This window comes from Myxine glutinosa, unplaced genomic scaffold, assembly GCF_964187855.1.
Source record: "Myxine glutinosa unplaced genomic scaffold, kmMyxGlut1.1 SCAFFOLD_651, whole genome shotgun sequence".
Classification (NCBI taxonomy): Eukaryota; Metazoa; Chordata; class Myxini; order Myxiniformes; family Myxinidae; genus Myxine; species Myxine glutinosa.
In genome coordinates this window covers 172467-191052 of record NW_027616746.1, presented here as the reverse complement: position 1 = coordinate 191052, position 18586 = coordinate 172467, and the positions used below count along the sequence as shown (strand labels likewise).

The window sequence follows — 18586 nt, the reverse complement described above, 5'->3', positions numbered from 1 at the left end:
TCGAAGTTGGTTTATTCAAACAGCAAGATCCAGCACACGAAAAGCGAACGGAAGTCGGCACGCTTATATAAAGCCAAAAGCCCTCTTCAGAGGGCGTGGCTCCGGCAACCGCGCGTGCGTCACGTCCACACAACCAAAAGTCCAACAGGCCCGTGCGCGTGTATTATGCCCAAATAAGGTAATGGTTACCTGCACATAAGGTAACCGCCACATGCGGTTACCTGCACATAAGGTAACCGCCGCACCGCAATATATTTGCTGTTAATAAATATGATTTTGGAATTTCACAATGTTCGAAATAGTCAATGAGCCATTGCGGTTGGTCGGTCTCAGACGGAACAAGGCTAATTGTGATGTTTAGTAAGGCCAGGGTCCCTAGATATGGAAAATGTGTGATTGCAGTGTGTAGCTCTCGGCCTTCTCTGTTTTATTACCCTATATACAACTCTCTACTCCTAAAGTCGCTGTTTGCCAGAATTTTAACCCAAAATGTATAGTTATTGCACACCGCTTTTTTCCTATGCCATCTCCAGGCGCTGCATGACGTCATTGCCGGGCACCGAAGGGGGCTCGGCGATGACACGCGCTGAAAGGGAGTACTCAGTTTTCACTCAGTACTCAGTTTCTTGTTTGTTTGTCCGGGCGATATCTCAGCCATCCTTTGAGCTCGGAAGCTGAAATGTCGGCAAAATAGTAAGTACTTTGGCAAAAACGGTATTTTTTTTGGTTTTTTGATTAATCAATTAATTGATTAGTTATTTAATTATTATTTGTTAATCAAGTACTTTTTCATTTCCTTTCTCTTCTGGGCATTATCTCAGGCACCTTTTGAGCTCGGAAGCTGATATTTTGACATGACAATGACCAAGTGATTTGGCTGTAAAGGCTATTTTTGTACACCTCTCCCTCCAAATACAGTCTCTATGAGCTGCACGGCAGTATTGCAGCCTTAGACGCTCTGGCAATGCCGCGCTGGAGGATATTTATTTATTTGACATGGGGGGCGGTGTACTTTGAATGTATCTGTGTCAGGGTTTGGTCAGTACCTTTTCAGGAACACACCCAATCACAATTTGATAGACTGTTTATTGCCCTTTTTACATGCAGCACAGAGTAACCAGGTCGCAGATATGCCTGGAGAACCCTGCTTCCTGGAAGCATAGCATCAAGTGACTTCTATTTATAGATAAAGAAGAGGACGGCCTTCAGAAGGAAAACTGACATTAAAGGGAAAGAAAGCTGCTTCCGAGGGAGGCAAGTCATAGAAAAAATTTGAACTCAAGGTTGAATTGAATGAGTTCCCACAAGAATTATCAAAAGCCCCACAAGGGAAAATGGGGGCTCTGCCCCCCCCCCTAATAGCTTCCCCCCTCCCCCACCGCTCCCCAGTAACATGCATCCCGAGCATAGAGAATATATTGAAATTAAATACATTGTAAATACTTCGAACTCCTACATCTGTACTTGTTGGCATTCTCATTGGCATGCATACCAATACAGGATATGACACAATCAGCACATTTGCAGGCAAAGGGAAACTACGTGCACTCAAAATCATCAGTACCAACAATGAGATACAAAACACCTTCTCCCAGTTGGGCAAGGAATGGGATGTTCGTGATGGGCTCATGGATAAGTTGAAGAAATTCAGGTGCCTTCTGGTTGGAGCTAAAAGTGGTGCAATAAAAGTTAACGATTTGAGATACCACCTATGCTGTGCCAAAAAGGCGAGATCGAGAGTCACGAACTACCACCTTGCAAAGATTGTTTACACAAGCATGCACTACAGGCCACCGATCAAGTGGCCATCTGGAAGAGTCTGCAGAAGAGACCAGAGGCACCTTGTCCCATCGGGAGAGGCTAGTACTGGGAGACACAGGATGGACATGTCCAGCTGGCAGTAGACTGTATGCACCTAAAGCTGTGCGGGAGCTACTGGCTTCTACCTGTCCCAAAAGCTGCAAGCTTCCCAAATGTGTATGCATGGCCAATGGCCTCAAGTGCACGGACGTGCGCAAACTCAGTACCTGTGACAATCAGCGAACATCTGTCGAGAATGACAGTTCTGCCGAAGATGAGCCACGTGATGATGACTTCTGAGCCATTCCTTCAAGTATATCAAGAGCAATTTGCATGACGAGAGGGTGCACACATAAAACGTGATTTATAGTTTGAGTTCACAAGAACTTCTGTGACTTGCACAACTTGACTAGCCATGAATGAGTTTCCTACACCTCTCTACTGACAGTTTGTCCCACTCTTCTTGTGCAAACTGCTCCAGTTCTGCTAGATTTGAAGGGTGCCTTCTCCCAACTGCTGTTTTCAGATCTCCCCACAGGTGTTCAATGGGATTTAGATCTGGACTCATTGCTGGCCACTTCAGAACAGTCCAGTGTTTTGTCGTGAACCATTCCCGGGTGCTTTTTGAAGTGTGTTTGGGGCCATTGTCCTGCTGCAAGACCCATGACCTTTGATGGAGACCCAGCTTTCTGACACGGGGTTGAACATTGTGCTCCAAAATGCCTTGGTAATCTCCTGATTTCATGATGCCATGCACACATTCAAGGTACCCAGTGCCAGAGGCAGCACAACAACCCAAAAACATCACTGAACCTCCTCCATGTTTGACTGTAGGGAAGGTGTTCTTTTCTTTGAAGGCTTCATTTTGTTTTCTGTGAACTTCGAGATGATGTGCTTTCCAAAAAATCTCTAATTTGGTCTCATCTGTCCACAGGACATTCTACCAGAAGGATTTTGGCTTGTTCACGTGTGTTTTGGCAAACTCCAGTCAGGATTTCTTATGTCTCTCTCTCATCAGTGGGGTCCTCCTGGATCTCCTACCATATAACCCCCTTTAATAGAGTTGGCAATGGATGGTGCGAGTTGAAACTGTCGTACCTTATGTCTGAAGGTCAGCTTGAATCTGTTTGGCAGTTGATCGAGCTGCTTTCTCCACCATTCGAACAATCCTTCGCTGCAATCTACGATCAAGTTTTCTCTTCCGGTCACGTCCAGGGAGGTTTGTGACAGTGCCATGGGCCTTAAACTTCCTGATAACATTGCATACGGTGGACACAGGAACATCAAGGTCTATGGAGATGGACTTGTAGCCTTAAGATTGTCCATGCTTTGGCTACAATCTTGTGTCTGACCTCAAACAATTCTCTGATTTTCTTTCTTTTCTCCATGCTCATTGTGGTACACACAGTGACACAAAACAGCAGAATGACCTCTCTATTGAAACTGGTTGAATGAGTGATTTTTATATTGCAGGCACCTGGAACTCACCATAGGTGAGTTCAATCCCAAAGTAAAGGAGAATCATGTGCTTGATGATGTGATGCAATGGCCTGCTTGCGAATAATCAATCCATCAGTTTGGAGTCGTGCTGAGAATCACACCCACAAAATAGATAGATCAGAGGTAAATGTGCCATCTCTGCACCTTCCTGTTGGGGGAGACACACACACACACACACACACACACACACACACACACACACACACACACACACACACACACACACACACACACACACACACACGATTGCAATTTTTATCGGCTTAATCTTAATGGAAATTGATTGGCTGATAAAACTGCAATATAGCTTGTTGGTTGGATTAAATGCTCCTCCTTGCTAATCATGTGAGGGCATTTTAAAGGGTTTGTTGTGTAGTTATTGAAGTTAAGTGTGTGGATATGATGGCCTTGTTGGTTGCATCAATTGGGGCTCATGTGGGGGCACTTTGGGCACGGCCTGATGCATTGGTGCTGCATTGTATCTAACGGGCTGAAACAGTTTGCCACACGCTATCTTGTTTTACAAATACATTTGAGTATGGATACCAGATAAATCTAAAAGCGGGCTTACAGTACAAATTCAAAATCCAAATAACATTCTGCTTGGGGAAACCTTTTATTGCAAATAAAAAGGAAATGAATCGAGCAACAAACCATTTGGATATTGCATAACCTGATCAATTTGGCCAACCCCTGCTCTGCGGAGAAAAATGGCCTCCAAAGGTGGTTATTTTTTCTTTATAACCTGATCGATACTCATTTTGAACAATAATTAAGCAACACCAGAACAATACACATGCAGCTGTTGCTTTATTCAAAATAGTATATTAAAATGGTAGAACTAAAGTGGACAGAAAAATAAACAACTTTGAACACATACAAGCAAATAAAGTTATTTTTCCAGTCTAAGAAATGCATAAATATCCAATTGTGACATCGAGTGGTTAAAAACCCTGATATCCATCAGGTGGGTGATTTCATTGAAATTCAGTCAGAAAAAGCAAGCCAGGTTGTTAAAAAAAATTATCTGGAAAGAACAAATGGGTAAATACAAGACTGAACAGAAAGATGGACAGACAAACAAACAAAGGAGAAAAAGTAAAACCAAAGTTCTTTATTTATTTATTTATTTTACAAACAGAAATTACATTACACCTAAAGCCTTTTCAATGCGCGCTTTTTGTCCACCTTCTTTTTGCCCATTTGCTTTTTGTCCTCGTCACCAGCATGTTTCTTAGCTGAGGGGCCATCAGCAGTGGCAGCTTGTTGATCCAGTTTTGAAAGACCATTGGGGCCGGCAGGCATGCCATGGATCTCTGTGATTAAACGGGCATGCTGCGCATAATCTTCATATGCTTCGAGGAGAAGGCGCCCGGCCTCCTCGTTCAGTGCAGATTCCGGATTTGGGTGGATGAGAAGGCACTTCACAGTCTAATAAAAAACATATCAACTCAATATTAACAAAATCACCAAAATTATGCTGTATTTTAGTACTTATTTATTAAATTATAAAAAAAACAAAATTGACAATCAGATGCACTGCAGTATCACGAGCGAGTCATTCATTACTTACCTTCAGCCCATCTTAAATAGAAGACCTTATTCCTTCCGGCAAATACATTTTGTGAATTTTGTCGTCCTCATTCACATTCACATTATTTAATTTTGGATCGAGGATATTTCATTCTGAGATCATCATTCGTACCTTTTCCTTCAACGAGCCACCTCTTGACAATTAAGCAAAAGGGGCATCTCCATGTTATCTACTGTGTCAATGTAATTTCCGAAATAGACCATGAGCCACAGGCGGTTTTCACGTTTTGTTTTCAAGTTCATTAATGCCCACCTGGGGAGTACCCAATAAGTGTGTGTGTGTGTGTGTGTGTGTGTGTGTGTGTGTGTGTGTGTGTGTGTGTGTGTGTGTGTGTGCGTGCGTGCATGTTCAATATATGCATTTGAAACAATCAGCAATATTGTTCCCAGCTCTGGAAATTGAACGCCAGTGAGAAATGGGTGAAATAAAAAGCAAGGTTAAATTTGGTTGCAAAGAAACTCTTTTCCCCCAGCAATGGCACATCAACCTAATTGCTAAAATGAAGTTAGAGTACAAATACAACAACAACAACAACAACAGGCATTTTAAGGCCATTTTCCCTGAAAGAGTGGGGGTTAGCCTTTCAGTCCCCATGACAATCTTCTCCATTTTGCCCTATTTCCTGCATCTCCCCTTGTTAACCCCCTTGCCCACATTTCTTCTTCGACCATCTTTAGCCGAGTCTTTCTCGGTCTTCCCCGTCCTCTACTTCCTTCCACATTCATTTCCATCACTCTTCTCAACCAGTCACTTTCATCTTTCCTCAACACATGACCAAACCATCTCAACCTGTTCCTCTTCACAGCATCAATCACAGGCTCTATTCCCATCATCTTTCGCAATTCATCATTTGTCTTCCTCTCTCTCAACGATACTCCACACATCCACCGAACCATTCGCATTTCCACCCTTTCCAGCCATCGTTGATGCTCTACGTTCATTACCCATGTCTCGCTCCCATAAATCATAACACTTCTCACACATGCAGCATACACCTTTCCCTTCAGCTTCAACGACACTCCCCTCCTCGTCAGCACGCCAATCAGTTCCCAAAACTTCTTCCATGCACATCTCACTCGAGCAACCGTTGCCGAGTCTGATCCACCATCTCCATTCAGCATGTCTCCGAGGTAGCAAAATGTTTTCACACCTTACAGCTTCACGCCGTCTCCAAGATCCAACTCAGCATTTCCTCCATCTGCAGCTCCCTCTGTGCACACCTTACATTTGAATGTAGCTGCCATACTGGTTAATGACCCTCTTAAACCACTACATTTTTGATGAACCCACTCAGCGCACATTGTACATTGAATGGAGTTCACTCCGACAGTCCGACACCCTTCCTGCACACAGCACACGGCCACTTCCCAGTTCTTTCCACCTCACCACATGCTTTACCACTCGCCATCACCTTCGTTTTTCCAATATTCACCTTCAGACTTACAGTGCTTCGTCCTTACAGTAGTGCGCTTCCTCTCTTCAATCCCACTCCACCCTCCAGGTCTTTAAAACAGCTGTGCACCACCATCTCTTATATTACCCCATCCAAAACCTTGATCTTTTCTACCCCCACTAATTTCACCCCAATTCCACTTTTTTGAAATACCAACTTCTGTCCTGGAAGTCCTTGGTGTCCTTGTGTTTTATACTTCTCCCTCCACCCCCCCCCCCTTCCCACGCCTCCTCCCCCCAAGCCCTCTCCCTTCCACACATCTCCCTGCTCTCAAATGTTGTGTTTGTGTGCTTCCCCTTCTCTCCCCATCTTGTTTTCCGCTCCCTCTTTTTATATATTTTGATTGTCTGGTTGATTTGTTTGTGAAGTAAATGTTAGCTCTTTCACGAGCCTCGATTCAGTATACAAAAAAAGAAAGAAAAAAAAAAGACCTTTTTTCTCCAAACATTCCTTCCACTTGTTCATCTTTTCCTTCAGTCCATCCATACTTTCTGCAATCAACACCAGATCATCTGCACACAACTCCTCCCACGGTAAACCCTCCTTTACGTTCTGAGCCAGCACCTCCATCACAGCTACAAATAGTAGTGGATTTAGTACTGACCCCTGATACACTCCCACCTTCACCTCAAACTCACCACTGTTCCCGTCCCTCGTCCTTACAGTTGTGCGCGCTCTTTTGTATATTTCCATCACTACTCTGACCAACCATTCCTCCACTCCTAACTTCCTCAATGCCCATGTCAATACTTTGCGTGGAACCCTATCGAATGCTTTCTCCAGATCAACAAATCCAAGAAACAACTTCTTCCTCTTCTCCATGTACTTCTCCTGCAACTGCCTCACAATAAAAAGCGCGTCTGTCGTTCCTCTTCCTGGCATAAATCCAAACTGCATTTCATCAATCTTCACTTTCTTCCTTATCCTCCTCTCCAATACCTTCATTCCATGCTCCAATGAGTACAAATGATGCATAAAATCACCAATGGAGCAAATTATATAATCATTAAAAGTATAAATATTACCTGTTGCAAGGAAAATAATGTACCATAGCTACCATGTAGAATGTATCCCAATTTCAATTCATAAAAGTCCGTTTTGCAACCATTAATCATCCACGACCACCAAAAAACAAAACAAAGGTCCCAAACAACCAATACTGAGATCATGTCAAACCTTTTCAGCAGGTTTAATGATAGGAATCACATCTTCAGCCAAACATATTTTGCAACTTATCAATCACGACATAAACTTGCTGTCACAAATTTCTGTGTACCTCCACACCATATATATATATATATATAATTATATATATATATATATATATATATATATATATATATATATATATAATATATATATATATATATATATATCTATATATATTGTTGTGGTTTTTAGAACCCTCCACTTTGTAAATATCTGTAATATTCCCTTATAAATAATCCCCTGTAACTATTCCCATTTTTGGTGTAAAAGGTCAAAGGTCGCACCCTAGTTAGGCTACGAGCAACACGTAGCACACCATAGGCTTCTCCTTTAGTTATTTCATTAGTATGTGTTTCAGGTAAGGATCTGTTCCCAATAGTTGAATCTGCGTTGTATTAATTAAATAAGAGTAGGCCCCCTTGTCAATTCATATTGCGGCGGAGCCTTCCTCCAAATTGTGTTCCTTGGCTTGCCAGTGGCGTTCACTGCCTGGCTCAGCCGCCATTGAACACGAGGTCAGGCTTGGAGAAGAAGGGGGGGGGGGGCGGCAAGAACGAGGTGTGGCCACGTCAACTCACCACCAGGGCGTGGCCGGTAAGCCCCCACCAGCCAACCAGGGCTGAGGTGAGCTCGTTAATAGGCATGGCTCGATGAAGCGCGGCTTGATTTCTAAGCAGGTTATAAAAGCGCAAGCGCCAAGCCCTCTCACAGAGATGCGGGGGATGAGCGAGAGATGCGCGAGGGGAGGCCATTGATGAAGAACTGTGCAGGGGACCGTTGCGATTGAGAGAACAGCGCAGAGCCGGCGGATGATAAGAACACTGCGCAGAGGATCGCTTGGAACCATCGTTTGATACGAACTGCCGTTTGGTTTGAGAGCGTTCGGCACGCTATACGCACGCAGCATCCCCGCCCCTCGCGTATGTAAGGTCGGTCGTGCGCCAATGACACGCGAAGCTGTCTGCCATTCTTCACGGCAGACCCGGAGCCTGGAACCATCGGCTTGGACCCTTCTCTTCCTTCCCACCACCACCACCCCATTCGTGTAAGTGTGTTTGTACTGTCCTGGGCGTGTGATAATATAAGACTGCTTAAGGCTGCCCTGTGTCACTGCCTCTTCTTCTTGTATATTCCCTTCTTTCATTTCCTCTTCGGGTTTCTTGTACATAATTAATAAATTATATTTGTTCTTGCTTTACTTTGGTTCCTCTCATCCGATCGCTTGTGTCCTGTCCCCAATTGAATATCGGTGGCACGATATAGGAACCGCTCAGAATCGGGTTAGTCTTTCTGCTAACGGCTCGAGCTTCGGATTGCTAAACCGCTCGGCAATCTTCCATCTTGTCCGTGGCTCAGGCAGAAGTATCGCCCTGCTTCCGACCGGAAGGAGCGCGGTATCTTCTAGGACTCGGACGGCCAGCTTAATAGACGAGGGGCTTAAACCCCCCTCGGTAAGGGGAGCGCCGTAAACCGAGATCCGCAACAATATGTGTGTATATATATATATATATATATATTAGGGTGCATCAAACGCCCAACTATTTTTTAAAAAGATGTTGGATTGATCTGTCCCCAATTTTATTTTGTTCCAATCATAAAATAAAGTTGCTATGCAAAATTTGGTAAGGTTTGGACATCATCTTCTGGGTCCACCTCACCATTTCATATTTTGAGTCGGTGGTATCAGAGTTGGAAATTTGACACGCAGCTGTTTTGAGGCCCATAAATAAAAATGAAAGGATTGACTGATTGCTACATATAATAACTCTTTGTAAAGGTATTATTGTGCTCTGTAGCAATATATCATCATCATAGGGATAGGGATACAATTCATTTATATACAAATAGTCAAAATAATGATTTTTTTCAAAATATGGATATAAAGCTAAATGAAGAGTATTTTTAAAATATAATATATAAATTAAAGAATATCCTGAATGTTGTAGTCATCTTGTCTTTACAGAGATCTTTTAACTAGACAAGATGATTAAAACAATTATTAGGCTATACTCTAATAAAATTGGATAATTGATTTATTTGTTGTACATAATTATGAAATGACATTATTGTTACTAATACTACCTTTTTCTTTCAAATAAAACAATGGATGGCACAGTAAAGAAAGCATCTGTTGCAACAAGAGAGTCCACCAAGGTGTTTGGTCTTGGAAGTGCCATAACTGAACAAGATTCCCAGATCAATGGCACCAGACTTCCAACTTGTTTACAAGTACTACATTGTTTCATGTGGCACACGGAAGATGGCAAACTTGAACGACGCTCTCGGTGGGAATCAGCAAAGCTTGTACTGCAGAAAGTGACACCATTTTATGGCAAGGCTAATATTCCTATCATCTCTGAACGCAAGGCTATTGAGAAAATTATCAAACTTGCAGATGATAATTCCAAGCTTAGATCAATCCCTATCAACCGAAGAACAACTCCAGCAAGCATCACAAAGGTGAATCAAATGGAGATGAAATTTATGGAGACATTTCCCTTGTGGCCCAATGATGCTAGTTCTCACATCAAGAATCCTGAAGACTTAGCATTCCTGAAATCTATGAAGACAGATCGCTGTGCAACATTTGGCTGCCAAGATAAACTGTTGGCAGATAAGATGCAGCGTAAAGTGAACCGCGAGGAAAAAGAATCAGAGAGGCGAGCAAGTATGGAGCTGGAGTTCAACATAAATACTACAACCACTGTGTATAATATTAGTGACAGTGATGAAGAAGTAACTCTTGGACCTTCAACAAGCACACCAACAACCTCAAGAAGTCATCATCGTTTAGTTAGACCTGGCACATCAGTTTTCATTCCACATGACATCCTGAAGAGGCCCATTCTTGTTTCACTGGCAACAAGGATGAAGATGACACCAACCCAACAGGCTGCTTTCACAGAAGCTGTTATTGAAGAAACAGGAGGGGATGTAGCAAAGGTGTCAACATCATATGCTACAGCAGATAAATCAAGACGCAAAATTGGACAGCATATTGCTACTACCTGTAAGGACAAATGGATACCTCCGAAGCTTGCTACGTTGCACTGGGACTCAAAGCTGCTTCCATGCTTAACTAACCAAAACACTTTTGAAGAACGCCTGGCTGTGCTTTTGGGTTCTCAAACTGATATGAAGCTGCTGGGTGTTCCATCCTACAAGCCTGGAACAGACCGTAAATCTGGAGATATAATTGCTCAGCTGACTAATAACCTACTTGAATCATGGAACTGCCAAGAGAATGTTGTCAACTTGACATTTGACACAACTGCATCTAACAGCGGCCACTTCAGTGCAGCTTGTGTAACAATTCAACAACGGCTTAACAAAGCTCTTCTGTGGTCAGGCTGCAGACACCACATTGGTGAAGTCATTCTTACGCACATTTTTACTGATCTTAAAGTTGAAGCATCTAAGTCACCAGATATCTTCCTCTTCTCAAGGTTTCGCAAGAACTTTGAAATGTTTCCACACACATTCAATGAACCACTTTCACGATTTGATCCATCTCAACTAAATGAAGCAGCAACAAGTTTGACAAGTGACTGGCAAAATAATGTTCTCAGACTCTGTCACACCGAGCAATCTCTAAGACGTGATGATTATTTGGAATTTGTTGATCTGTGTACTGTATTCCTTGATGGTGAAGTAGCTGAACATCAAATAACCTTCAAGCATCCTGGTGCACTGCATAAAGCCAGATGGATGGCGAAGCTCCTCTACTCAATCAAATTATGTCTCTTCGAAAAACAAATCGCTGATCTTCCAGCAATTACCAATTACCACAGAAAAACAAGTGCCAAAGATCAGAGAATTTGTCACGTTTGTCACTCTAGTATACAGCTCCTGGTGGATGACATGTACCTCTGTCACCGATGCCCCATGGAATGACCTGCAGCTCATCTCCAAACTGAAACAGTATGAAGCTGTCAATGCTGGAATCTCAAGAAGTGCCCTGAAAGCCTTCAAACGACATCTCTGGTACCTCACAGAAGAGATGGTTCCACTTGCCCTCTTCAGCTCAGTTGTTCCTCATGACCATCGCCGTGCTCTGGCAGACAGACTTCTGGAGGTTCAGCCAGATTTTCCAGTAACCAACCCACAAGGACGGTTTGGTACTGGGTTTGGAAAGCCCAGATTTCCTGATGACTTGACTGAGAAGACCACTCTGGCTGATTTTGTTGGACCAGATTCATGGTACCTATTTCATCATCTGAAGCTTGACTGGGCATTTCTAGTTACCGATGTTCAAGAATGGACTAACTCTGCAGCCTACCAGACATCATGGACTAATGTTGAAGCCTTGAATGTGGTGAATGACTCTGCAGAAAGGGGAGTTAAGCTTAGCTCTGACTTCCTTTCAGCAGCCAGAAGTGAAGACCACTACCAAAATGTGCTACAAGTTGTTGAGCACAACCGCAAGGAGAACCGAATCTTCGAAAGCGAGCAGCTCAAGACTAAACTGTCAGAAATATCCATGAAAACTACAGTATCTTTGTTTTGTTTCTATTTTCATGTTCATCCATAGTCAGATGTACTCGTATTAAGATGATAAATGCTAAGATTGTGTATATATGATTCTACTGTAATAAAAATTATATCATTCTGGTATCTATAATACATATTGTTGCGGATATGAGGATTGTATTTTTTTTATTGTGTGCTTTATTATTATTATTATTGCTCGAGTCTGGCCCCTCCTGCCTCCAGTGTTGTGTAAAGGTTAAAAGGGCGTCCCGGTAGTTAATTCCATAAAGCATCCATTGAAGGACACTATAATACCAGAATGTACCAGCTTACTGTACTGGAACTGGAATGTACGCCATTAACAATGTGGTGATGCCACACGCCAGGAAATGGTAGTATGTTTTTTGAATTTAAATTGTATGTTTTTTTTTAAGTAGCATTAAATTATATACATATTCTTTATTTAAATATATCGCAACATGTGCACTTTAATTTTAAATAAAAATCTATCTTGGTTATTAGAGGCCCCGTCTGATTGTGGGCCTGACGCCAAGGAACAATTGGAGCCATTGTAAACCCGGCACTGGAGACCAGGTGGTTATTACCGTCAACCATTCCTCACTCATGTTTGTCGATCAATCAGAATTGACAGGAACGTGATGACATGTCGAGATTACCGTGCATGACACGACGGGTAAAACGTGCAAACGAGATCGTTTGTACTTGCATAGTTTTACATAATTATGAAAGCTCTAAACTTTCCCTGATAAGTAGAATATAGATCTACTGGTATATGTATAATAATTGGAATATAATTGAAATTCAGTATCGATTGTTTTTAAGACAGATTTTTTTTTCTATATCTGTGTATTAACCGCAACCACAACTTGAACTTTTTTGCAGATAAAAAAGCGGTTAATACACCGGAAAATAGGGTACTTATGTTTAGTTTTTCCAAGTTATATCTACCTCTCGTGCATAGAATATGTCAATCAAAACCTGTGTTAATTCCCTTACACTACTTTAGGACACAAAGTGGCTAGAGACAATATCCCTTGATGGCAATGATATTGGTTCACGAGTTATCAGAGTGACCACTATATTAGTTATGGGTGTGTGTCTGTCTGTGTGTCTGTCCGCAGCATAACTACCCGATGATATCATCCGATCTTGATGAAACTTGGGTGGGAGGTTTATATCATGATCTAGTTGTGTCGTGCCTAAAGTGGGCGTATTGCGCCCATTGTGGGCGGAGCCACGCCCAAAAAAGATGTCTTTTTAGGGAGTAATCGAGTTCAAGCTACATCTTCTCCGAGGGGTTTGGCGGAATCTGACAGTGGTTTCGATATTTGGTTTGGCCAATGTCATGTGTCCAGCCCCACGGAGCTCGATTTTTCATTTTCACCCCAAGGTCAAGGTCACAACGTCACGAAATTTAGAAAAGTCGATTTTTGATGGTTTTATGACATTGTTTGCTTCCTGATAGGGTGAAATGTCGTACATGATCTTATATTATCACATACATCATGAAATACAAGTTTTCCAACAAATTTCAGAATCTTCGACCTTTGACCTTTGAAGGTCACAAAGGTCAAATTTTCAAAGTTGTCGGAATCGAACCGAATTTTCGGTATTGTGTAGCTAACTAACCTCATAACTGATTACACATTATTTTCTATCTCATTTCAAGGTCAGTAACCTTCGTTTTGACATTTCCAGGCCAGCACCACACACAATTACGCTCTTAAAGGCCTGCGCACGCAGCGCATTGGGGCCCTTCGTAAATAGACATGTACACCACATGTCGGGGGCCGACACCTGCTACATGGGTCCCCGACCCCCCAGCCCGGGCCTGTTTCGGTTATAGTCCGTCCTTTGTCATTGAATACCGTGTGCTCGTGAACCATCGTCGTCTCCTGACTTGTCTTTTTTTAAATAAAAAAATTATTTTTACATTTCCTGTTTGGATGTACATATATGCTCTGACGTCCTGTTTAATGAGAGTTTCTGAAGGCAAAGGGATACGAGCCAATTTCAATGTAGAGCAAAGTAGCACAAGGGAATGAAGCGGTTTTTAATTGCTGCAAGTGTGTGCTATAAAATAGAAGTTATAGATCCAACATCAAATTAAAACTTCAGGCCTATTCAAGTTTGGTGGTATTAGAGTTAGTGAGTGCTCCACATAGCCTCCTGTTCAAATTAATTAATCAGAATTGGTGTGTATCAATATAAATTAACGGATATCAACAAAAATTAGTAAGTTGACTGCATATTAAATGGTTTTAAAAATCAAAATGGCATTTGCAATTTATTGGCAAATACACCATATTTTGAGCACTTATTCTTTTGATGTGCCTTGAAAAATAAAATCGTTTATGACCTTTAACCCTTATCCTTTAATCCCCATCAGCTTTAGTTGGAGGTTATTTTTGGCAGTAATGGCTTTTCGTATTGTCAGCATTTTAGTGCCGATACAAAGTTGCCCTGAGGGCATGAGTCAGCCACAAATTTTGAAGTAGCATTACATGTGGACCAGAATAGGCAGTGCCACCAGATTACTTGGTCAATAATGAACAAGCTGGGATTTTTTCTACAATTATCGAAGACTCAGTGCAGGGCCAATTAAATTAAGCAACGTGCACATTTGTGTGAATTGCAACAACAGTCGAGACAATTGACAAACGAACACACTATGGAATTTCAACTTGGGATTGAAGCATCGTGGGATAGGTGCTCATCTGGAAACGTCAGCACAGGTTTTTTTTTAACCAAAAGTCCAACTATGACTAAATTCTCCTGAGACTAGTTTGGTTTCCAGAAGCTTAGAAAACAAATTCTAAATGCTGTTGCCTCAGCTGGATTTGAACCCACAACATCTGGCGTACCAGTTGTCCTTATCACAACCACAACAACACCTTTTTGTCATTTCCTTAACAATATAATCAATAGAAAAACGTCGTGAAAAAGCTTTTTAATATGAATGGCAAGGGCATTACGAGGAGGAAATAAATAAACATTGTACATGTTGGATTCAAATCTAGGGCCAGCGTCATGAGAAAAGTGTTCAGACTGTGGCGCCAAACTGGCTGCCCAAAATAATATTGCTGATTAAAAAAAAAAATTGGTGATAAAACACTGTTTTGCAGGGATTGGGAGGGAGCAGTGCCTTACTGATAAAACTGCAGGATGTTGAGTAATATTTTATGGTGAAGAAAAACTTAATCAAAAGGAAGGAGAAACTGGTGAGGGAGAACATTTCGCAGAATTTCAAGCCAAATCAAAAGAGCAGCAAAGTCTATGAGATGACCGGCATTGTGGATATTGGCATGTGGGTTAATCCGAACGCTGCCAAAAAAGCAAATGCATTCTCGCTACAAGCACAATGTAATGCACTTCAGCTGTACTTGCAATGACAATCTGATCCAGCAATAGTATGCCAAAAACTCCTTGGCAAAAATGATTTTCTACACTCTTGGCTTGAGGAAGAGTTAAATAGTAAGGCAAAGGTGGCTGGACGCTTATGCACAGAAGGACTGCAGGAAATAGTTATATGTCAAAGGATAAAATAATATTAGTGATGGATGAAGAGCGGGTGTGTTAAGAAGAAGTAATTATTTAAAGTTAAAGCAAATCAAATAATTAGATACAAATTTTTCATGCAAAGATTTAGGCTCATGCAAGAGATTGAATTTAATGGTTTAACCTAAAAACTGATTTACTGCTGATCCTTCCAAAAATCTTTATCTTCCCAACCAACCACTCCTTCTCCCATCCCCTTTGCTTCACACAATCCTTCAATCCAAGGCAACTTCAGGATAACTCAGAACGAGAACAGAACTCTGTAGAGCGCATACCTCCACCAGGCTGAACAGTTTTTTTGTTTTTTGTATACAAGATTGAGGCTCGTATAAGAGCTAACAATAATCACAAGAAAACAAACGGACTCATAAAACATATAACAAAGGGAGCGGGAGACAAGATGGGGAGAGACAGGGAAGCACACAAGTGCAAATGAAGAGAACAGGGACATCGGGAGATCTGTGAGAGGGAGAGGGCTTGGGGGAGGGTGCAGGGGGCGAGGGTGGGTGGAGTGGGAGAGGTAAAAACAAATAGACACTGCTAGTACTTCAAGGAAAGAAGTCGGTATTTCAAAAAAGTGGATCTGGGGTGAAATAACGGGGGTAGAAAAGATCAAGGTTTTGGATGGGGGAAGATTTACATTATGTATCCCACCGATAGGCGGATCTGGATTCGGACCTTAACCAAAATAGAATCAGCTTGTTCTTCTCACCTACCCAACTCATGTACAAGAAGTTGGCATAATCAGCCCACAACTTTGTGAAATATCATTATATATATATATATATATATATATATATATATATATATATATATATATATATATATATATATATATATATAGATATATATATATATATATATATATATATATATATATATATACATATATATATACATATATATATATATATATATGTATATATATATATATATATAGTTTTAGGCCCATCTCTCATTTCTGAAGAATCACCCAAAAATTAAAATAACTCGTATTCTGATTAGGATCCTCACCAAAATCGAATCAATTCTTCCTCATCAGTGACGAAGTCTGTCCACCAAGTTGTCCGAATATGCCCATAACGTTTTGAGATATTGTGCTGTATAAGTATATACACGACATGACCAAAAGTATGTGGACACCCGAACCTCGAGCATCTCATTCCAAAATCATAAGCATTAATATGGAGTTGGTCCCCCCCACCCCCCAATTGCTGCTATAACAGCCTCCACTCTTCTGGGAAGGCTTTCCACTAGATGTTGGAACATTGCTGCGGGGATTTGCTTACATTCAGCCACAAGAGCATGAGTGAGGTTGGGCACTGATGTTGGGCGATTAGGCCTGGCTCGCAGTCGGCGGTCCAATTCATCCCAAAGGTGTTCCATGGGGTTGAGGTCAGGGCTCTGTGCAGCCGTGCAGGCCAGTCAAGTTCTTCCACACCGATCTCGACAAACCATTTCTGTATGGACTTAGCTTTGTGCATGGGGGCATTGTCATGCTGAAACAGGAAAGGGCCTTCCCCAAACTGTTGCCACAAAGTTGGAAGCACACAATCGTCTAGAATGCCATTGTGTGCTCTTGTGTTAAGATTTCCCTTCACTGGAACTAAGGGGCCAAGCCCAAACCATGAAAAACAGCCCCAGACCATTATTCCTCCTCCACCAAACTTTACAGCTGGCACTATGCATTTAGGCAGGTAGCATTCTCCTGGCATCCGCCAAATCCTGATTCGTCCATCGGACTGCCAGATGGGGAAACATGATTCATCACTCCAGAGAACGCGTTGCCACTGCTACAGAGTCCAATGCCAGTGAGCCTTACACCACTCCAGCCGACGCTTGGCATTGCGCATGGTGATCTTAGGCTTTTGTGTGGCTGCTCGGCCATGGAAACCCATTTCGTGAAACTCCCGACCAACAGTTGTTGTGCTGACGTTGCTTCCAGAGGCAGTTTGGAACTCGGTAGTGAGTACGTGCTTCAGCACTCGACGGTCCTGTTCTGTGAGCTTGTGTGGCCTACCACTTCGTGGCTGAGCTGTTTTTGTTCCTAGACGTTTCCACTTCACAATAACAGCACTTAGTTGACCGAGGGAGCTCTAGCAGGGCAATAATTTGAGGAACTGACTTGTTGAAAAGGTGGCATCCTATGACGGTGCCACGTTGTGTCACTGAGCTCTTCAGTAGGGCCCATTCTACTGCCAATGTTTGTCTATGGAGATTGCAAGGCTGTGTGCTTGATTATATATACATGTCAGCAATGGGTGTGGCTGAAACAGCCAAATCCACGAATTAGAAGGGGTGTCCGCATACTTTTGGTCATGTAGTGTAGTTTTGGGTCATATCTCTCAATGGTGAAGAATCACTTAAATTATAGTACCCGGGTATGCACAAAAATCTAATCAGGTCGTCCTTGTCATACACCTAACCTGTCTACCAAATTTCGCCTGCATTCGTCCATAGCTTTTTGAAATATCCTGCTCACAGACAGAAAAACAGAGGTGAAAAAGTAAACTCCATCCACATTCTTTGGCAGAGAGGTAATGAATTCATCCTTAAGCGCAATTAATTATAATCGCAAGTGCACACTGCACAACCTACAAGATTAATACATGTCTAATATTGAATAAAGTCATTTCCCAGGCACCAACTCATTGGATAGAGCAAATCATTATAGGGTTAATAAAAGAGCAAACCCCCAGACTGGGCCAGTAAAACCACAAACTCACCTTTTTGAGATGAGCAGCACCATCACCAGTGCGAATCGCATCGAACAGGGCTTCTCGACTTGTCCCAGGATCGGTTGTCTTCCTCGAAGGGATGCCTGCCTTGGTGTTGGCAATCAATATTGCGGGTGCGGGCGGTGGTACAATTGGTCCCAATGACACCGGCGTTTCTCCAGATGTGATAGACTGCATGACTCCCTGCTTCTGATGGTTAGCCATGTCGACTGCTGCTTCAGAACCAGTCTGAAAGGAAATTAT

The 18586-nt window shown here is 42.2% G+C and overlaps 1 protein-coding gene across 1 annotated transcript in view; it reads right to left on the bottom strand.

The window, feature by feature from the left end:
- Positions 1-4455: 4455 nt before the first annotated feature.
- Positions 4456-18586, bottom strand: part of LOC137418590 (uncharacterized) — a 30263-nt gene continuing 16132 nt past the window's right edge. The window contains exons 3-4 of the mRNA XM_068104688.2: positions 18332-18571; positions 4456-4731 (exon numbers count right to left, since the gene is read on the bottom strand). Coding sequence (XP_067960789.2) covers positions 4456-4731; positions 18332-18571 — 516 coding nt within the window. The remainder of the gene's footprint in view (positions 4732-18331; positions 18572-18586) is intronic.